Source organism: Podarcis filfolensis, assembly GCF_964270895.1.
Source record: "Podarcis filfolensis genome assembly, chromosome: 1".
NCBI classification, from domain to species: Eukaryota; Metazoa; Chordata; class Lepidosauria; order Squamata; family Lacertidae; genus Podarcis; species Podarcis filfolensis.
The window spans coordinates 21,184,308-21,207,406 of NC_139604.1; the positions used below are offsets into that span (position 1 = coordinate 21,184,308).

Sequence of the window (23,099 nt, forward strand, 5' to 3'; positions counted from 1 at the left end):
CCACAGGAAGGGATAACAGTCAGTAGACTGCAGACATTTTGAATGCACACACCTCGGAGACCACAAACATCCCACAACTTGTCAGGAGGACAAACTACTGTCTCGGTCCCTCTCAGTAGTGGGGTCACCAACTACCACCACAAACCTCTTAGGAACAGAAACAAGAGTCCTTCTATCTCCAAAGGTCTTCAAATCCTCCTTCACATTTTCCAAGTGGTCTGGAAACAATGTCCATGGGAAGGCCCTGGAATCAATTCACCGCTTCAAAGACACAATTGTCTTGTTCCTGTTTGTAGTATTTTACCATGTTCTGCCACCTGCACTGGTTTTCTTCTTTTTATAAACTACCCTGTCCCATTGTCCTTTCAGAAGCACTAAAATTATAGGGTTTTCTTGATTTTTAACTGTGGTGAGCAAAATTTTAAATGCACAGAGAGAATATTATGTTATTTATAGCAAGTTATTTGAATTTAGATTGTGACTACATCTAGATTTCTAACATCAAACAGCCAGGCTGACAGTCTTACTTACCTGGATATATATGGTCACTTATATTATTCCAATTAACAATGTGATTAATATAGGAATTCTGCATTAAGGTATCCTTTCACCTTCATGGAAATCAATCTATAGCTCAACAGTGTTCATGTTACTATACCACTTTCAATACTTAAACTACAGTGAATACAACTTGCTGTTCTAAAATATTAAATGAGAAACTTATATGTGAAATCAGATACAATACCCATATTAGATTGTATTATTAGAAATGTGAGCATGAAGATGTTCACACAAATGAATTTCTTCTTCCTACTGCACTCCCAAAAAATCCACTCTTAATGCTTGGGGGAGCCTGTAAAATGTGTGGGATGAGTATGAGAGCTGCACAAAATTTCAGTCGCCCCTCCTTCATTCCAGTGGGTCTCCTGAGCATCGGGAGTGGCTTTCTGGGAGGCAGAAGAAGGGGTGCTTGCAATTCTATTGATACAACCTATTGTGTACTCTGGAATTGGTATACAAATACATATCATACAAAGACCAAATTTTAGATACAGAATTAACTAAAGAAATATGAATAGAAGAGCAGAACATATGGGGAATGTTTTTGCAAAATACAGTGTGGAAAGTATAGAGACCAGAACAATTATGATTTCTCCTAAAATACATTAAGTAGTAGAATCGGAAACTGAGGATGAAAACACTGATACAGCATTTCAAAGCAATTTAATTTCTTGGGGGAAAATGTATAGGCATAGCAAATGGTCTTTGCTATTGAACTGTTTTACGCGGTCACCATTTATATATGCAACTAGAATTGAGGTAGCTAACACATTGCAACATGGTACGTACTAGATGGAATAATTTTGAGGTAGAAAGTTGAGGTGTCTAAAAACTGAGACTAGCACCTTTTTCCCAGTACAATAAAGTCTGCAGCTGATAAGCACCATGCCTGTGTAAAATCATTCCTACACTGGAAAAAAATCTTTTAAAAATTGAAGATATTCTTACTTACATATTCAGGTTTTAATTTCTTGTCACCTCCTCGTACAGCCACTTTTTCTAGTTTGTCTATAATGGGCATGATCATTTCCTCATCTTTTAGCCTAAGTTCTTCATGTATTATTTCAATGTCACGAACAGGTGCAACACTTCCTTCAACGTGTGTGATATCATCATCATCAAATGATCCTTTGAGGGGGAGCAAAATTCAGATGTTAAGCAGTATTCTGAGTGGAGGGGGGACGGTGACGAAAGAAAGATACACAAAGTAGAAACAATCTACCAGTCATAGGCACCAGGGCAGAGCAAAACTTAATGACAAGCATTTTAAGTGTTTTTCAAACAAGAAATCTGTCAGTAATTTTCAGTATCGGGGTCACTGCATCTTACAATGTATTAGAGGTGGCCAAATAAAAGTATTTTTTATATAGCACTTAATAAATAAATGGTTCAAAATAATATAGGAACATTTGAAGTCACTCATTAGACACAGTAAACATTAGAATTGCTATGAAGTTTATGTCAAAGAATTCTGAAGTTCTACACAGTACTAATGGGTTTCCAAGGGAAACAGGATTTAGAAAAAAGGGGGGAGGCCTGAAATCATCTGGCAGACCTCTTCTCTGCTTCAAACTACTTTATCACTATGGTTCTGACGGTGATTAGATAATGAACCACTCAGACACACAATTTACACAGCAGCTAATTTCATCGGTCTGATTTGAGGGTATGGTTTTTAGGGGGCCATCAAAGAAGCAGATGAAGGTGCATTTGTCATATATGAGTGACAACCATTCACACTATCTCAACAAAATGGTGCTGGCCCTTATTAGAAACACATGCTATTATCACATATTTAAAGTGCAGTTGAAGCCATAATTTCAAATTGCCAATGGAAACATAAGGGTAAAACAACCAGATATTACTGAAGCATGTGTACTGACTTTATGCCCCTCTAAAGACATAATGTGGCAATGTAATTCAACTGAGATACTCTTGAGTTATCAATAAATAATAGCATGAAAACAAAAATTAAAAAATATGTCTTAGTAGCAAACTATAATTTAAAAATTTAGGCACTATTTAGTAACAATCCCACTGACTCTAGAAATGAGACTTTAAAACATTTTAAAGAATGAATGCTAGCTACTGTATTTTCATATGAGGTCATAAAAAATAAAGGAACATCTACTACATATTTTTAGAGAGATGCAAGTCTACCATATTTTGAGACAATTCACACATCACTTTACCCTCACATGGGTAATGTCACAATACTTACACCTCAGGACCCATGGAACAGTAGAGCTAAAAAAATTTGTCCTAATTACACAACCGGAATCATTAACAGCAGCTTCTCAATTAGCATACTGAGGGCAAATCAGATGCATTTTGCCATGTGGACATTGAAAGGTACAACATTGTTCAAAGGCAAAAATCCCAGTAAGTGTTTCTTCTTTTGGAATATCTCTATTTTTTACCTTCTCTCTCTCTCTGTTGATGTTAACCTGGACCATAGCCTTAGAAGTATCATCTCCCATTTTAACTTTTGTAATATTCTATGCCGCTTTCTCACACACATTAATTTCTGTGAATTCCATAGTCCTTATTAAATTTTTGCTCATCATATCTAGTGAATTTTCATTCTTTATCACCTGCTCCATCGCCTACCAATTTTTTTTCACACTAAATTTAAAATATTCCTCCTGATCTTCAAACATGTCTATTCTTCTTATTTATTACTGTTAATAATAATAATATCGCCCTTCATCCAAGGACCACAGGACAGTTCAAAGTGCAAAAAGAGAAAATCACATAGCATAGCAACTTTCACAAATGAATCGAAAAATCTCGTTTTGTTTTTTTAAAAAACAACTCAACAACTTTTGGAGTGTCCTGGTTTTTACTTTTTAAAATATGGCAACCCTAACACACACACACAGAGAGAGAGAGAGAGAGAGAGAGAGAGAGAGAGAGAGAGAGAGAGCGCGCTTAAAAGGTCATCGATTATTTAATTTAGGGAATTCCCCGTTTAGGGAAGTTTTTAATGTTTGATGTTTTACCGCATTTTTAATATTCTGTTGGAAGCCACCCAAAGTGGCTGGGGAAATCCAGCCAGATGGGTGTGGTATTATTATTATTATTAAGCCAAAGACCTGGAAGAAGAGGAATGTTTCTGCCTAGCACCTAAATATATGTAATGAAAGCGCCAGGCAAGCTTCACTCTGGAGAACATTCAGGAAGCCACCACAGAAAAGGCCCATTCTCATGTTGCCACTCTCTGGATCTCTCATGGAGGCAGCACATTTTGAAGGCCTCAGATGATGATCACAGGGTGATGGTCGGTTCATATGGGGAGAGGTGGTCGTTGATGTATTGTGGTCCTGAGCCATTTAAGGCTTCATAGGTCAAAACCAGCCCTTTGAATTGACCCGGAAACTAACAGGCAGCCAGTGCAGGCAAGTCAGGATGGGCGTTATATGCTCAAACAGTCTTGCCCCAGTGTTAGCTGTTAGTTTTCTGTATTTACTCTTTTCCTTCTTGTAATTGTGCATAAACCACCCTGGGATGATTTGGTGAAGGGTGAAATTATAAATAATAATAATAATAATAATAATAATAATAATAATAGTTATTATTATTAGATATTTTGTTATCAATGTATTATAATAATTGCAGGTTATTATATATTACTGAAAAAATAATAACAACATTCTTAAACATTTATTTATACTAATGAACAACTGTAATAATAATTTTCTTTAACATTTTATTTATACAAATGAACTGCTAGGGTCTAGCTTAAATATGTATAGTAATCACAATGTACAATTTTAGGAGAGCTTACACTAACAAATTGCTGAAACTATTTTCTCATTTGTAAAAACAAAACAAAAACAACAAAAACAACCTACAGCAAGTGAAATCTTATCAGCTAACCACAGAAGAGATAATAGGCTGCAAATCCTCAGAACTTGCAACTTCTCTCTCAGATTGCATGAGTAGATGCATTCTTACCCCCTACCCTTGCCTTTTCCATTCAACTAACACAGTCTAGCAGATTTGGTAAGACTCTTAAAGGTCCAACTCTCTGCCAGTTCAGGAAATGTACTAGTACTTCATCCTTGATCGATGGCCATCAAACCTTTCCTACATTTTGTAGCATTTCCCCACATATCCTGGAAATGTATTTTACAAACAAAAACAACTTCAGATTAGCAACTACTCAAACTAATGTCACCTGGCCAACAAAAGGAGTTGCCTTGCCAGACTCCTTATGCACACAGCATATAGTGGTGGGAAAGCATCAATAGTTTGTGTCCCTTTGCCATTTGGGGACAATGTGAATGTCCAGTGAAGAGGAGAGTGTATGCATTTAGTGCTGAATTCTTGAAATCACCCACCCAGCAAAAGCAGTCCCAAGCCACCGGTTCAACTATCTTCCCAGAATTACCATATTTTTCCATGTATAACACGCCCCCATGTATAAGATGACCCCTATTTTGGGGGGCTCCAAATTAAGAAAATGGGGGAGATTGCCCAGAGTTGTTAAGCTTTTTTGAAGCTTTTTTGGGGGGAGGATTGCCCAAAGTTGTTGAGCTTTTGGGGGGGGGGCCAGAAAATTGCTCACCCGCCAGAACGCCACTGTCAATCTCACGCATTGCCAAAGACAACAATCGTCTGCCCACTTGCCACCAGCAGCCACCAATCACCCGCACAATTACTGCAGTGGCAGCCAATCAACAACAGCCCTTGCCACAGCCGCCAGTCACCTGCTCAATCGCCGCTGAAAATCTCCTGCTCGTGGCTCCAACCAATCTCCTGTGCCCCCTCTGCATTATCCGTGTATAAGACAACCCCCAATTTTGAACATTCTTTTCTATTGGAAAAAACCTAGTCTTATACTCGGAAAACTACGGTATCTGCTGTTTATGAATCATATGCAAAATGCTTTACATCAACCTTGTTTCTCTGTAGCCTGTGGAAGGAGGACAAGGAGGTGGTGTTATGCAGAAGGGTTGTGGCTTCATGACAAAGCAGCTGCTTCACATGCAGAAGATCCCCAGCATCTCCAGGTAGGGCTGGAAAGGACTCCTGCCTGAAATCCTAGAGAGCTGCTGCCAGTCAGCACAGACAACAATGAACTAGCTGGATCAACAGGCTGACTCATTAGTCAGCTTATTTAAGTGTTATTTCTAGACAAAAAAATGGCTTTTTAAAAACATAGTTAAACAAGGCTGAATGACTGTAGCAAGCTAGCAGTAAAGAGAAGTAAACGCTTTATTAGGAGGAGGGAACACGATTTTCACAGCTGTGTCAGGCCTAATGAGCACAGCAACTAATCTCCAGTAGGTCTTGCCACCATGAAGCAGTTGCTGAGACAGAAGGTCCCAGCCCCTCCCCCCCCAACTAGCTAAAGTCACCTCCTCTCCAGGGTTTTCCCTAAGCAATCTGAGACTGTGCCTATGTGACACAAATTTCTCCTCTGCCCTCTTCATGCCTCTCCTGGTTCTGGGAGACTAGTGGGGAAAGGAGCTTGTCGCAGCAGGAGGGGGAGGCACTCCTGCCGCTTCACTAGCCAAACTCATCTCCATCCAATAGACAGTGTGCCACACTGGAACAGGGCAGTAAGATAGTACTACAATGATATTATTACTTTATGTGTTACATTTGTAGCTCACATTCTACCAAATGCTGCTCAAGGTGGCTTGATGAAGGGAACTCCATGAGTAACTGCTGCACTTGCAACTTTTAGAAACAGAGCTCCAGAATATGGCCTTCAGGGTTCTGAAATCAAGAGTTTGTAAGAGGAACCATATTATAGTTTGGCACAACATCCAATGAGCAGATGTACACATAATTAGAATACACATCATTCTCTGGAATAAGTGTCCTGTGTAGACTGACACAGCTACCTTCTTTTTCTTTTTTACATTTGCAGAAAAGATCTGGAAAATATTGTCTGATATGCAGAAAGCACTACAAGAGAATGCAGAACTAATCAACCAAATGAGTGGTGCTGTTGCTTCAAAGAGTACAAACTCCATTAGGTAGGACACTGAATACTGTATCATTCAAACAAGCACTCAGTGTGTTCCATTTCTGGAAGCAAATGCTTGTCAAAACCTCTGAAAAGTAAGTTTTGTATGATAACAGAGGAAGTCACAAACAAATTCACTGAACATTGCAACATTATAGCACATTATTACACTTCATGCGTTTTGCATCTGTTGACATATAAAGCAGAAGCGGGGAACTGGATCTGTCCAGTAGGTCAGACTGTTATCTATCCCACCCCTTGCAGGCTAAATGTGACATAATAATGACATCAGCCAACACTTATTAACCCACATGATTTTAAATCCAACTATGCAAACAAATACACCGTCCACAGCACTGATCAGGTCTTGTGGGGCACTTCATAAGGGCTTCACAAGACCCAATGATCAGCTGATTGTCAGGTCTTATGGTGGCCATGTAAAGCACCCCACCAATGTTTCCAGGGTTCACACCTGGGACTTTCTGCATGTAAAGCAGTTGCTCTTTTACTGAATTACAGCCCCACCCATATCTCAGTGGTAGACTGTTGGGTGCAATTACAGTAAACCAAAATAGGTGGCTATCAGAGAACAGGCTATCTCTGTCCAGGAATGACTGTAGAATGGCAAACCAACTGAAGCTGGAAAAAAGCACTCTGCATCACTGAAGCCACGTGAGCCTCTAGTGAGAAAACCGTTCTTTAAATATTCCCATATAAAACAGGTCATCTAACCAATTCTTTAAATAAAGAAAAAAATCAAAATTATATTATGAAGTTGAAACAGCAGTTCTGTAAAAAATATAAAAGAAAAGCTATAAAAAACAAGAAACTGGTTTCACAGCCGTTACCACCTAAAAGTAAGTACAATTTCAAGAGACAACGCAACAAATTGTATGTTACTATAAAACTGACCTGATACAAAGAGAATACAGTGGTACCTCTGGTTACGAACTTAATCCGTTCCGTTCCGGAGGTGCAATCGTAACCGGAAACCGTTCTCAACCAGAGGCACGCTTTTGCTAATGGCGCCTTCGGCACGCAATTTCCGCTCGCATCCTGGGGCAAAGGTAGCAACCAGGAGCAACTACTTCCGGGTTAGCAGAGCTCATAACCCGACACGTACGTAACCAGAGGTACCACTGTACAAAAAAAGGTTATGAATATCAAATAAAGCCATATTTCACCAAGGTTTGCCATTCCCAGAACTGGCATAATGTGATATAAATAACAAATGGCTGCCAAATGGAGGCAAACCCCATAGGTTTAGCTGCAACCTGAGATACCTGTAATTTATTAGTCTTTTTTTCAGAAATGAGGATAAAAATAACTTTATTAAACCAAATATTTAAAGAAAAATCTGAGGATACTTTCCAGTCCTGTAATACGGTAGAACAAAAAGCTACTAACAGAAAACTTGCAAGTTGTTTACACATTGAGTGCATATTGATAAAAGACATAATTTTGGGGTTTAAAGGCACTGGTAAAACTATTACTTCAGAGATTTACTTCATCATCTTTTCCCAAAATGTGTATACATGTTTACAACACCATCACATGTGCTAATAGCTTCCTTTTTCATTACACCGCCTCACAACACATAGGGGAAACAAGTCTATTTATATGTGCAAGGTGGATTGGAGTCTAGAACCATCAATGGGCTATTTTTAAGAAGTTTTCCTGGATATTTGCAGAGACAGATCTAAAAGCGGGGTAAGCCTCATCGCCTCATGCAAGGCTTTGTACAGTAACAGACAATTATAATTCCTGTACACTTTGCACAAGCAAGTCCTGAGTTGTACACTGAGAGTACAACTCTCAAATGCAAGAGCAATATTCTGCCTCTTGGAGGACACAGTCACAAGAGAAGGAAGAAGGATTCAGTGACTGAGGTTCCTGTGACACAGACATAGAAAGCACAAGTGTTCTTCCTGTTTAGGCTCAAAATTCCTAAGCAAGCCCCTATTGAAACCATGGAACCATGCCTAATGTATGAAAGGAAGAAAGGCCATCTTTATCTAACTAGGTGCAAGAACACCTTCCAACAACTATTCAAGGAAATCATTACAGATTTTAATAAACCAAATAAGCAACTCAATTCCATTTGATCTGAAATCCCAGCTTTGCATGGACCACACAGTAAGTCTGCCTCAAAAGAGTACTCTTGTAGTTCGTTTGACCCCAACAGATAGCAAATTCCCTTTATTGCATCATTGCCAGGAGCAAACATTTCCAGCATCCCACCTCACAATAATTTTACAATTTATTTATTTACGGCTATTAGCCCATAAAATATGTACAAACATAAAAGCACAGGGACATAAAAACAGATATATCCGACAACAGAAGGTGAACACCACGATGCAAGGGTAGGTCATTGAGCAGAGCCAAGTGACAGCTTGGGGCCAGGAGAGCTCCAAGGGACAGATCACAGAAAAGGAAAACTGAAGACGAACTCCGACATGCACTCTCATCATAACAGTTCGATTAGTTTTGATGTTGTTGTTGGTTTTTGGTGGTTTTTGAGTGTGAGATAACCGCATTCAGAAATCTCGCCACCTGCAGAGTTACAGAGGAATCTGTATCCTGCAAAAGCAGTGCGGCGTGTGACTCAACAGGCCTGCCAACCAAGCGCAGTAAAGCAGGACCCAGGAATTTAGCCCTGGCTATGCTATGTAGGGGACAGTTGAACATTATATGTGAAAGAGATTCAACAGTTTCCCCGTCACACACACATAGCGGAGACACCAAACCCTTGGAAAATCTGTGGTTCAGCAGGTTCGATGGAAAGACATTGAACCTTGCACGAATAAATGCACGTCGGTGTGGTACTGATGAAAGAGATGACATGTATGATGGAAGGCCAAGTGGTGGGGTTATTCCGTGATACCTGGGGGAGCAGACACCCCCACCCCTGGCGAGGTTGTGTTGATTTTCAATGTCCGCTAATCTTTGCTCAATAAGGCTTTTGGCTGAGCGTAAGTTCATCTTTAAGGAGTCCGCTGGGGAAATTCCGATGCTCAGAAGTTTGGCATGGATTTTCCCTACCCACGGATTGACAAAGACGTCCCGACAGAGGCACTGAAAAAGGTAATGGTCGGGAAGCCTATGCCAGCTGGACAGCCAATAGCCAAAGACTCGCTTCCAGATGACAGTCTCCAATGATGCAATCTTTAACTCCAGACGTATGGCTGCGTTGCTCACACACATGGGGAGTTTCAGAAGGCGACGGAGAAACTGATTCTGCAATGTCCCCAGTGATGTTAAATTGGACCCTGGGGCCCAGAGCGGGGCAGCATAACAGAGGGTGGAAACCACTTTTGCGTGGTATACCTTCAATGCAGAAGGGATGTGAGAGGCTCCGTCAGCCGCAAGAAATTGGAGTAGAGTATAAAGTATTGTTTTCCCTTTGTTTAGTAAATACTGTATCTGTGGCTTCCAGCTTAGATTGTAATGAAAAAAGACTCCCAGGTATTTAAATTTGAAAACCTGTTCTAATTGGACTCCATCTAACTTCCAGCTGTAAGTTTTCCGAGACCTGGTAAAGACCAGGACTTTAGATTTCCCATGATTAATTGTCAGATGGTTAAGTTTGCAATAAGCCGCAAAAATCTTTAGAGCTCTGCATAAACCAACTCTCCCACCTCACACCATCTTCAGTTTGTCTTCATCACTTTACTCCTTTGATCTTGATAAAATGCTGAGAACCAGTCTCAATGACTGTGCATTCCTCCTCCTTTCCTTGCCCAATTCATGATTCACCAAAGCAGAACTTTTAAATAACCACAAATATTCAGCAGCAACACTTTCTTTACACGGAGTTCTTTCCTTACTCTGTGCAGCTTTATTCAGGGCCTTTTCCCCATCCTTAAGGACCACACCTCACCAACAGCACTTTTTTTCTCAATCACAGGCTGAATTTTCTCTTTCTGCACTATAGTAAAAGCACCATGATCTTCTAAGACATTCTTAGCAGTCTACCTTGCTTCTCCCCACCCCCATATTTTAGTATGGCAAAATCTATCTACATTTTGTATGCACACTTTAAATTATAAGTTGCCTTCAGATATATTCTACAATATGCACACTCTTCTGCCATTTCTTACACCGTCCATATGACAATTATTTCAAAACATCCAGAGAGTTTGCCAGTGCTTATGTTATACCTGTCAAGATCTGATGACTCTATGTTATGTATTCCTCTGAACAGAACCACTACACTTAGTTACAGGCTATCATCAACCAATTCATTCTCTTGCTAAAATCAAGTCATCCAATTACTCCTTGACTAATCAAGGCTGTTTTGGCTTTTTCTTTTTTCAAAAGGTACTCAACAGCATAAACAGTTCACTTACAAGAAATGGAAAGGGGCTAATCAGCAGAATTATTGTTTTGCTGCTACAATTTGCAGTATTTAAATGCAGTTGCTGATTGGACTGAAAGTTTTATGATACAGCACAGGAAACTAGTTTGACTTAAATATGAAGGAGCCTGTGCTTTGTCTACTGTGGAAAGTAATGCAAAAAACTAAAATAATATGTGCACCAATTCACTTTTGATATTTATGTCTCTAAGCAAACATGGAATAAATACCGTACTTTTAGCACCATAGGATGCACCGGACAATAGGACGCACCTTGTTTTAGAGGGGGGAGAACAAGAAAAAAAATTCTCCCCCTCTCTGCCCAGCACCCCTTCATTTTTGAAGGGGAAAAAGTGCGTCCTATAGAGCGAAAAATACGGTAACTGTTATGGTCCAACAGACAGATCTGCTCTTTCACATTTTTTTAAACATGTCCCTTTTACCTACCAATTTGCCTATTTCACATTTATACTTTCATTAGAAAGAAACTGGTCTCTTTATTTTGATACATTCTGTTGATGAAAAAATACTAATTCAGCTACAAAACATTAGCCTGTAATTTAAGTATACTGTAGCTTCTATATATACCTTGGGAAAGCTCAGCAACATAGGAGCCAACACCTAGGGGCCATGGGGGCTTGATCCCTCAATAAAATGTTTGAGGGGCTGCGCAACCACAAAGTTGATGGGCATTCCCATTCAAATTGTCTGTGTGCATTGCCTCATGTGATGCAGGGGTGAGGCTTATCTGGGCCACCACAATATTTTTCTCAAGTTGGCACCCCTGCTTAGCGAGCATGAAAGATGAATTGCTCTCTGACAAACAAAGGAGCTCTAACTTGTGGCTATTGATGAAGAGGCGTAAGAGTTGCCTGGCTGGATGTTTGGACTCTCACAGAAGGAGAAATGTGAAAATGAAACCACAAGGTGAGATCCAGAGGCAATCAAGCAGACCTCTGTTTGCACAGGAAGGATTTCCTGGCTTCTATAATATTCTATTCTATTCTATTCCCCACCCCCCAAACACCCCACCTAAAATTGTGTAGGATGGGCTACAGGGGGCTGTAGAAAAATCGGAAAACTGGAGGAATTTGGCAATCCTGTACTGTGCAAGAGCAAGTGCTATTCTGATCATGCAAAAGACATCTAGATCCAAGCAGCATTCGAATTAGCCCGGCTCCAGTCGTATTTGCAACTAGCAACTGGCCTTTTGTGACAGGTTGGAGATGTCAGGTGCCACCCTTGGAGCCTAGCATCTTCACCTGCCTGGCTGCAGTCAGCTGGTCTGCCGGGCACAGTGGCAGCAAAAGACACACAACTTTTGCTGCAGCGCTATCCCTGCCAAACAGCTCTTCCCCGCTTTGCCAGGTGAATCAGGTGTTTGGCAGGGTACAGAGGTAGCAAAAGCCTCTTTTTCCTACCGTGCTACCCTGCTGACCACCTGATGCACCACCAGCAGCAGCAGCAACAAAAGGTCCCTAGACATTTTGCTTTGGTGCCCACAACCTAGGTCCCAGGAGCCACATGGTTCCTAGCATTCCTACCCCAGTTTCTAACATTGGATTCGAGGCCTGGAAAGTATTTATGCAAGTTCTTTGCTCTTGCTTCAACTCTCTAATCAACTAATCCAGAATGCGGCAGATAGACTGGTGACTGGGAGCGGCCGCCAAGACCATATAACACCAGTCTTGAAAGACCTACATTGGCTCCCAGTACGTTTCTGAGCACAATTCAAAGTGTTGGTGCTGACCTTTAAAGCCCTAAACGGCCTCGGTCCAGTGTATCTGAAGGAGCGTCTCCACCCCCATCGTTCTACCCGGACACTGAGGTCCAGCATCGAGGGCCTTCTGGTGGTTCCCTCACTGCGAGAAGCCAAGTTACAGGGAACCAGGCAGAGGGCCTTCTTGGTAGTGGCGCCCTCCCTGTGGAACGCCCTCCCACCAGATGTCAAAGAGAACAACAACTACCAGACTTTTAGAAGACATCTGAAGGCAGCCCTGTTTAGGGAAGCTTTTAATGTTTGATGTATTACAGTATTTTAATATTTTTTTGGAAGCCGCCCAGAGTGGCTGGGGAAGCCCAGCCAGATGGGCGGGGTATAAATAATAAATTATTATATTATTATTATTATCTCTGCCAAAAAAAAAAAGAAAAGCTCATTCTTGGTTTATTCAGGTAATATGCAAAAACACTGGCTAAGTGACCTGAACTACTTTCCCAGCATTTCTGTCCATTTTTGCTTTGGCTTTCACTTGATAAAGCCAACGTTATTCCCCCTAACTCATCAGTAATTAGGGCAAGATAAAACAGCTCCACAGTCCAATTCCTGGTATTATGATGCACCTGTTCAATAAACTTTTTAAAACCTGCTCAAAACTTTCAATTGAATGCCTTCTCTCAGCCTAACACACTATCTTCCCAGAATTGTTCCATAAAAGTATAGAATCTGAGACCAGAATAAACTTCGTGGGAGATAATATTGTGAAGTCAGAGTGGAAGTCTAGCTTTGATTCCATGACAATAAATTTCTATGTAAAGAGGATAACACATAAACATATACTGAAAGAATTAAAAGTCAATTTATGCAATCTCTACTTCAGCATTTTGTAAGAATGAACATTTTTTTTCAGCTAGAGGCATGCATGTCAACAAGTTAAATATATAGCTGAAAAAGAAAATTCTCTTGACAAATGCCTTCGGGAGAATAATTTTTCAAATACTTTATAACTTTGGTTCTACAGTGCTTCATAAAACACTAACTAGTTGTAATCATTTGCAGTGTAATTGTGGACATTTATATGCTTTTCTTATGCACAGAACATAGCTATTAAGAGCTGAATGGTGACGGTGTGAAGTATAGGTTAGATTGGGTGAAATTAAAGCAAATTACTCAGGGATGTGGAATTCTGAAAATAGAAACAGTCAATGATTTGCAACCCTCTTGATGATCAGCTTCATAGAACCCTAAATGGCAAGAACTTACATATTTTAAAGTTAACTAGATTTTTTTTCAATATTATGTATAAATATAGTTTAAATGGAAGTACTCAGTGACTTTGGAAATAATCATTTTGTTTGATTTACAAGTCCTGTTTAGAGTTTGTGCCACTAAAGCATATTTTAATTCTCAATTTTTCACTGGTTCTAATGAACTAGTAACTTATAGTGTGTGCAATATATATATATATATATATATATATATATATATATATACACACACACACACACACACTTTATACGTAATGTACATACATTATACACAGAGACAGACAGACAGATACACACACACAGAGAGAGAGAGAGAGAGAGAGAGAGAGAGAGAGAGAGAGAGGAGAGGGAGAGGGAGAGATTATTCTAATGTTAACTGAAATTCTACTAGATTGTAATAACCTTTAGGGAGGATCAAGGGACCCAGCCAGTGACAAATAAGAAACACACAAGAACTAGGACAAAGGCTCTGAAGTGCTTCCAAGTAAATATGTACTGTATAGGTTTGAGTGATAGCAATGCTAGCTTACTCACCCACCCACCCCATCTACCATCATCTTGCAAGGATCAGAGAGGATCTCTTTGTCCCAATTCCCCCTACTTTTATGAACGGTAAGACTAATAATATGCAAGTACTAAATTTATGTCAGAAATGCACTGCTCCTGAATGGGAAGAGCTTAGTCATCATGATAACTAACCCAGTTGTTCTCAAACCAGGGCAGGGCTAAAAGATAAAAATGCCTTCCTAATATGAAGTGGGGCACTAGCACAGGAGAACAATTTAGACCATGTGTGTATAAGTCAGAAGGAGATCCAAGATTTGCCGAAGTGTGTTCTCCAACCTCATTGGGATCATGGGCCTCTAATGGTCATTAGTTCAATTATCTCATATTGGAGATGAAGCAATAAGGTAGGGCACAGGAGCTATGCAGGGGGTAAAGTAGAGAGAGTAGAGTAACTGGATAATAATACCTGATTATGGGGAAGGGTTATCTAGCCATTTAGAAAGAGGGCACAAATTGAGTAAATTCTGCAATCATTGCAGGTGCATAGACATTGCATAGTGATCTGCTATGGAAGAGGAGCACTCAACTGTTCAGATGCTAATAGTGGCATTTTCTTTTTAAGAAAGGGTGATGAGAACTAAGAAATACGCTTTTCTTGCTGCTGAAACATCTGAAAAGGTTGATCCAGTCAATAGTGAATGGCCTAGCAAATTCAAGCAGTCTCAACCAGAACTACAGTTTTTGCATGTTGCAATTAACTAGTTATCCACTTTGCGGCCTAAATGGGACTGTTGAGAGCATGATTGGAATCTGCCAATTAATCTGTAAAGGGAGATTTTGAAGTCTGGAAGATGCTTGCTTGGATCTTAAAATGTGAACAGCAAAAAGCTAACGGAAGAAAACTTTTCTATCTTTTCCTCACCCCTGTGGTACCCAAGTCTCCTGAAAAGCCTCGGTGGGGAGGCAGGATCTGCTACAGCACCAAACCAGTAGGTGTCTCAATTTGGGCAACTACCCACTCTCCCCAGCAGCAATCCGTCCATGACTGATCAAACACATTGTTCACGGTGGGCTTTCCTCAGATTAGGGAAATTAAGTACAAATTGTAATATTATGATAAAATATACAGAAAATTGCCAAGATGCCAAAGAAACTTACATACAAACCTACTTACATGTAAAGAGGAAAATTGTGTTAAAGTCATCACCTTCTGTTAGTAATGGCATTATGTAACCATTTTGTTCTTTTGTTTGTATTTTGGAAACAAAATTTTTAAAATAAAATAAAAGGTTGCTTGAAGCAGAGAAGAACGGAAACTTTCTTTCCATAAATTTATTTCCTTCCCTTATCGTAGGATCCGTCACTACCTTTAATATCATTGTGAATTGGCATCCTTTATATATAGATTTGATGTTGTTTCAGATTTCATGTCCTGTTTTTATACCTCATTGTCTGAATTTACACTTGTAAACTAGCCAGAGAACATGTGTTATTGGACAATATATAAATTAAATAAATAAGTGAATGTTAGCAAGTCAGCTGTGTAAGGAACACAGGTCCATCCTTCCTGATAACAGCAAACTGGGGGCTTTGCTAGCTGAGGTTCTTAGCTTCTCCATCTTGAACAACAAGATGTCAAATAACCAAAAACGTTTAAATCCTTGCTCAAGACCCCAACTCAATTGTAGTTTACTTCTTCATAAGCAGAATGTAACCAGCGTATTTCCTTGAAGGCCCAAGAACAATTGGGATTTGCTTGGTAATAGGGCTCATTCTAAATATTGTGTACCGTATTTTTCGCTCTATAACACGCATCTGACCATAACACGCATGTAGTTTTTAGAGGAGGAAAACAAGGAAAAAATATTCTAAACGAAACAGTGGATGTATGATTTTTATGGTTCATGCTGTGGCCACAGACATGTGATCTGACAGTGAGTTTGGGGTAGCCCAATGCAAAAATCCTGAGGATCCATGTGGATCCATGCTTTGTAACGTTTTTGCACCATTGCGGCCCCATGAAACAGTGGGTGCGTGTGTGTTTTTTGGTGCAGGCTATAGCCATGGAAATGCTATGTGATCTGATGGTGAATTTGGGGTGACCCAGTGCAAAAATCCTGAGGATCCATGTGGATCCATGCTTTGTAACCACGTTTTAAGTGGGGAGGGAAGGAAAAGAACTCAAGGGACAAGGAGCACGCGTGGGGTGTGTGGAGAAGGAGCTTTTCTGCGAGCTGAGGGGGGGGGGAGAGCACTGTTGCTTTAAAGGTATACTTAAGGTATTTGCCCTGTGCCTGGGTTTTTTTTTCCATTTAACAGTTTGCAGCCTTTTCCTTCCGCTCCTTGTTTTGAGGCAGAATAGATTTGAGCAAGTGAGGAGGACTTGGATTGCAGGGGATTCGCCATTAGCTGTGTAAAAGCGCTCCTCCTTGCAGCCTGAATGATAAGCAGCCACCAGCAGCAATAGAATGGAGCACAAAAAAGCGGTAGGGGCACTAGGACCCAGACAATGCTCAAATCTATCCTGCCTGAAAATAAGCTGCTCCGTCCCCGCGGATCAGCTGAGACGCGGGGGGGCGGGATTTGCGAAGTTTCCCCCTCTCCCTCATGCCCTCCCCAGCCTTTTTTTTTACTTCCTGGTTTTCACTGCGCTGGCTCAGAGCTCGAGGTTGGTTTTATTTTGCTGCTGGTTGCTTAAATTTTATCTTTCCTGCCATCCCTCTGCAGCCTCACTGCTCTGTTTAGAGAGCGCACGGACTTTTGCTAGCTCCGTCCCTCCTCCCGTGTAAGCGGCTGCTGCCGGCTTTGCTGCCATGACTCTCCTTCCCTCCCTCCTCCCCGGCTCCAGGTCGCTTTAAAGCAAGCAAAACGAGAGCCTCGTAGAGTGTGTAAGCGGCTCCCGCTTTGCTTGACTGATGGCAGCCATGGCTCCGATCCGTGCATTCGCTCCATAACACGCACAGGCATTTTCCCTTACTTTCTAGGAGCAAAAAAGTGCGTGTTTTGGAGCGAAAATTACGGTAGATCCTGAGTTACAATAAAATCACATTTTAGTAGTATTACAATTTTTTTTTAAATGTGATTATGAATACCCCACCCAATGCACACACCATATTCCCTTCATTCATTTAAAAAAGATTTTTGTCCAGATGGATGCTAGAAGACCGTATTTCCACTTCTATCCACTTTACATGCCACATCCATCATGGAGCAAATTTCTGTCTTTAAAAAGGCTTCCAGATAAAGCAATTCTGTTCTCCCCCATTTAGTTGACTATATTTTTACAAGCACCAGACTAACAAACTAACATTGAGAAGCCATCTCATGCATATTGCTGTTGTCCCACATCATTCAGAACAAACCTTTTTAGATCGTTAACTACCACAGGAGTGCTGATTACACAGGCACCAGCAATTTCCTAACCAATGACCACCTGAACAATGATGTGTTCAGCTTCTCAGACCCTGAAGCCTTTCAAAGGTGAATCATTTCACAGTTTGGAACTAGATCGCCATAGCAACTTCCCTTTGAGGGTTTTAGAATCACCATCCAGTAATTCTATGATCATCAAGCTCGACCATTCCCAATGGTTCTTTTCACAGCAGATGGAAAAGGAAGCCTTGAAATTTTACAGTCTATTTCAAGCAATTCATCTGGCAGCCTATTAGAATTCAAAATATTTCGACCTTCAATCACAAAGCATGTTATCTGAAGCTGTGGTGATCTCAAGTCAAGACAAGCAGACATTTTAGTCTAATCATCCATGATGAGAAGAGACTGACAAAAAAACTCTTAATTCAACCACCATCAAAATGCTTATTTTAACTGCATGCAAGTCTTTCAACAGGCAATGAAAACACACCATGCACCATTTTTATCACAATCATCTGTTCAAGGGAAATATGAATTCTGAATACTGACATGCATCTCTGCACTCTAAGCCTGCTTCTGTAAATGTTTCTTACAAACAGTAAAAAGGCAGTATTCATACTTTTCTTTAAAAACAAATGCATAGAAGCAAATAAATGAAAATTTCTATATACTAGATTTGGCTTAAAGCACTTAAAAAGAATTGAAATGATCAATAAAATTCTGAAGGAGTTTGAATATGTGCCAGTAAAGTTTGTAAACTAAAGCATTAATAATGTTCCTAAGGCATTCCTCATATTGGTTTGCTTCTGAAAAGCAACATTTTTTTCTCTTAAGTACTGCAGCCATTAATTACTAAAGCATTAAATGTGGTAGGTGGCACATTGTTAACATTTTAGTCCAACATTAATAAAATCTACACAATAAACTTCACCAGATTTTGCTTAATTATTGAGAAATCTGCATTTACTGCTTAATAAAAAAATAGTTTTAAATTTTTAAATGTTTAAATCTTAGTAAAATATACCAAGGACAAATTTAGAGAGATTCAAGTCCTAATATTTTTTTAAACAAATACAACAATAAACTATAAAATTTAATTACCCAGACTGAATAAGACCAAAAAGAGGTTTAACCAGTAACTGGCAATAAAATGAAATTGGTCTGTTTCTAATTATTAGCTTATGTTTGGACTAATATGCATTTGATCTGCATCTGTGTCTACAACCCATATTAATCTGCACTACAAACAGACTTGGGCTGGTTCAAACAACCATTCAATGCTTCATAAGCCACAGTTTGTTTATCTTACTCAGATTTAATAAGTCTAAAGGGAAGCTAAAGTAGTTTAACCACATGAGTCATGCCACGGTTTGTGAAGTTGGGTGTGACCACCTAGGCCAAGCATGGCTCTCTTGCAACTCCCCATCTCTCTTTTCACTGTGCACCAGCTTCTGAACCAAGATCTAAGATGGCACTAAGCCCGAGTTCACAGTTATTTCCATAATGAGCAACTCTGGCTTAATGCTTGTCAGTTAATGAACCAGGAAAATAAGCCATATTTATGAAGCCTGGAATGACAGTCTGAACCAGGCCCTAGACTCACTTTGATGCTGTATTTTCTATGTGAGCCAGGCTGTGTTATATATGGCAAAAATGATCTGATTTTTCATATAGAATTTTCATATGAAGTTCCAGAGGTAGCCTATTATAGATCCTTGGTGTGGAAATTCCCTGTAAAACCACATGTAGTTACTGTGACATACAAATACTTTTGTATCATGGGCACAATTGTGGAAATTATAAGCAGTGTTCATTCTTTCCTTACTGCTCTTGATATGTTTTGGAGTTTAAAACCATAAGCCCAGGCTCAGATGACATATGTGATGTGGTTTGTTGCTCCTGGCATGGCTAGGAGCAGAGAAGAAATGAAGCAATGACTTTTGAGAAGCATGCACCAATACACTTCCCATTCATATTTAACAATAGTTAAACATTAACTATGGTTTAACATGATGTATGAACACAGTCAGCACACCTTATTCCCTTTTGTTTTATACTGTATATAGAAATCCATTTTTGCTTAAAATATGAAGCAGAATAAAGGTAAAGGTAAAGGGACCCCTGACCATTAGGTCCAGTCGTGACTGACTCTGGGGTTGCGGCACTCATCTTGTTTTATTGGCTGAGGGAGCCGGCGTACAGCTTCCGGGTCATGTGGCTAGCATGACTAAGCCACTTCTGGTGAACCAGAGAAGCACACGGAAATGCCGTTTACCTTCCGGCCGGAGTGGTACCTATTTATCTACTTGCACTTTGACGTGCTTTTGAACTGCTAGGTTGGCAGAAGCAGGGACCCAGCAACGGGAGCTCACCCCGTCGCGGGGATTCGAACCACCAACCTTCTGATCGGCAAGTCCTAGGCTCTGTGGTTTAACCCACAGCGCCACCCGCGTCCCATCAAGCAGAATAGGATGAACCAAAAGGTCAAGAGCACAAACAGAACTGTGTTCAATAGGCCACAACTTTACAGGGGCACTCCAATATTGCAGGCAGTCTGTAACTCTTAGCTATTAGTCACCCGTAACTATTACCTAATAGTCACCTATTAGGAAACCCAGGAGAAGGTACCATTTTTTTGTTTACCTCTTCTGCAACCACCTAAATCTCACTGATGTGCTAAGACAGCCTCAACAATCCAGAAAGCTATTACAATTATTTCAAAACATACAGTAATGGAAAAATAATGAAAACAATATTCACTAGTTAATTAATAGTATAAAAACCTTCACTTAGCAGAGGGCCAATGATGTTATAAAATATATGGATATTTTCAATTTACAAATGGACAGAATTTCGCTTATGAAAAATCTACCTGTTAGGGAATTGAGACTTGGGCTACAACCCTAAATCCCCTTACCTGGGAGTAAGCTCCAATTAATTCAGTAGGACTTACTTCTGAGTAGACATAGTTAGGAATGTACTGTTGATCTTTGAACTGCCTATTGCATAAGAAACTATGGAAGAACCAGACAATGTGCTGCTAGGGTATAATTTCTGGGGTAAAACATCACCAGCCTCTTTGCTACCAGCAGCCTTACTCTTATATACATGCTCCATTTCACTCCATGTAAAGTAGCAGAAAAGTTAATACATGGAAATTTCAAAATAATTTCTCTAAAAATATTGATGACTGCACGTGTTTTTTTAATAGGAAAATCAGATTCTCCTTATTTGGCAGTGGTGAAGAATATTTGAACAAACAAAACAAAACAAGGAGGCCAATACAATGTATGTAACAAAGTTGTTTACGTTTTCCATTATTGCTTACTTTTTGGAAGCTACTTTCTTAAATAAAATATTTTAAGGTCTTAGTTTTAAAAAATCTCAAAGCCACTCTCTACAGACGTATCTTCAATCTCAATTGCAAAATTAAAGAACTTGCAATTGTTCTCATAATTCATTGTTCTCATAATTCTGAGACATACATTGCTGCCCCACACAAATGTACACTAAAGCTAGCAGTTCTATATATTTATACAAACTTTTTCTTCTTCCACCACATTTGCCAGCATCCGCCGGTTTTACTTCTACAAGTACAGTAGATGACACTTTTACCACTGTAACATCAAACTAAGCACCCCGCAAAAATAGGGAGAAACTATAGGAAATTGTACTCACATATGCTTAAAGCTTCCAACTAGTTTCAGGTTGTCATTTAGAAAACAATCAAAACAGGTAGTAACCTTGTTTGCATGCTCCTTTTAGGGTCTAATCACTGAAATCCTGTAGCGCTTTAGTGAACAAAATCACTGTGGGGGTTGTCAGGTCAATTCAGTTTGAAGGTGTACCTTTACCTTACTAAATGTACTTACACTGTACTTTCAGTTTGTAACAATAGCCTTAAAGAAGCCTAACAGCAATACTTTAAAAGGTTTCTCTAAAAATCAACAATAATTTGCTTGAAGATAGCAATTCTGTTCCATTAACACTCAAAGCTATTGTAGTTTTAAAATACAAAGGTAAAATGTAGTCTTCCACTCCCACCGCCTTTCTGGCAGCCAGCGCCACCTTAGTAGCTCCTGGGCGGCTTAATGGGTTAATTTACTAAACAGCAGTTTTAGAACCAGATTTAGTATGCAATGTCTTCCACTTTCCAGCTTCAACTATTGCCTTTGATTATGTGGGACTAATGGCACTGCCCTACACTGCTCCTGACCATCGTCACCAGTTATGCTAACCATCACTGGAAGATTCAATTTCTGCTGTTTGGAGTTTTGTAGCATCTTGGCAATTCTCTTCCTACACACTGTTGCTGACCATTATTACTGATCATCTCCAGCAAATTATGGGCAGATGAAAAACATCAATGCAAGAGGGCGCTGGTTTCCCTTTCCAACTTCCACGACCAAGAAACCTGCTGGATATGCCTATGCCATAAAGCAAATCCAGAAACAACTCAATAAGTTGGTAACTTCCAAGCATGCTACAGAATCCCCCACACAGAAGATTGGCCTGCAAGATGGACATATGTTAGCAGTTGAAGTGATACATGTCATATTCCCCACATTGGGGGAGGACAGAACCAACCTTGTTTTGTAGAACTTTGGATTCCGAAATACACAAATACTTACTCACACAAGCACCTTCTGCAACCTGCAATGATTCTCAGGACTCACATATAAAGCCTCAAAATCTTATGCTAGTATAGGGCAACTGTTTAGGCCTGCTGGAGGCTTGCTTTTAGCCAAGGTCAGCCTTCCTCAACTTGGTGTCATCCAAATGCTGTGGACTTCAACTTCCATCAGCTCCAGTCAGCACTGCCAATGATCAGGGATGATGGGAGCTGTACTCCAAAACTTCTGGAGGGCATCAAATTGGGGAAAACTGGTCTAGATTCTCCACTTTCCCCACACACAAAAATTGTTCTTAGCTTCTTATTTGACTGTATCTCATTAAAAAGATACCAGAACAAACTTGTAGAAGATTCTGATCATTTGATTTCATGCTTGGGGACATAGGAACATAGGAATCCACCTTATGCTGAGTTAGACCATTGGTCCATTGAGCTCAGTACGGTCTACACTAACTGGTAGCAGATCTCCAAGGTTTCAGATAGGGGTGTCTCCCAGCTGTACTTGGAGATGGTGAGGATGAAGCCTCAGACCTTGATATGCAAGGCAGATGTCTACCACTGAGCTACATTCCTTCTCCATTGTTGAATGTTTTCACTTGAGACACTCTTGGGCAGTGTTAGAAACTGAGATATGAAAGCTAGGAGCTAAATGGCACCTTAAACCTAGGTTATGGGCGCAACAACAGACTGTCTAGGCG

The 23,099-nt window shown here is 40.0% G+C and overlaps 1 protein-coding gene across 10 annotated transcripts in view; it reads right to left on the minus strand.

Annotated features, from left to right (window-relative positions):
• The window catches only part of OLA1 (Obg like ATPase 1), a 97,836-nt gene that overhangs the window by 50,128 nt on the left and 24,609 nt on the right, over positions 1–23,099 (minus strand). For 8 of the 10 annotated variants that reach the window (XM_083571337.1, XM_083571334.1, XM_083571335.1 and 5 more), the window contains one exon: positions 1,514–1,689. In XM_083571337.1, the coding sequence (XP_083427463.1) occupies positions 1,514–1,689 (176 nt within the window). Of the gene's footprint in view, positions 1–1,513; positions 1,690–6,182; positions 6,289–17,758; positions 17,778–23,099 lie in introns of those variants that run through there. The other 2 variants (XM_083571340.1, XM_083571332.1) reach the window with 2 other exon arrangements.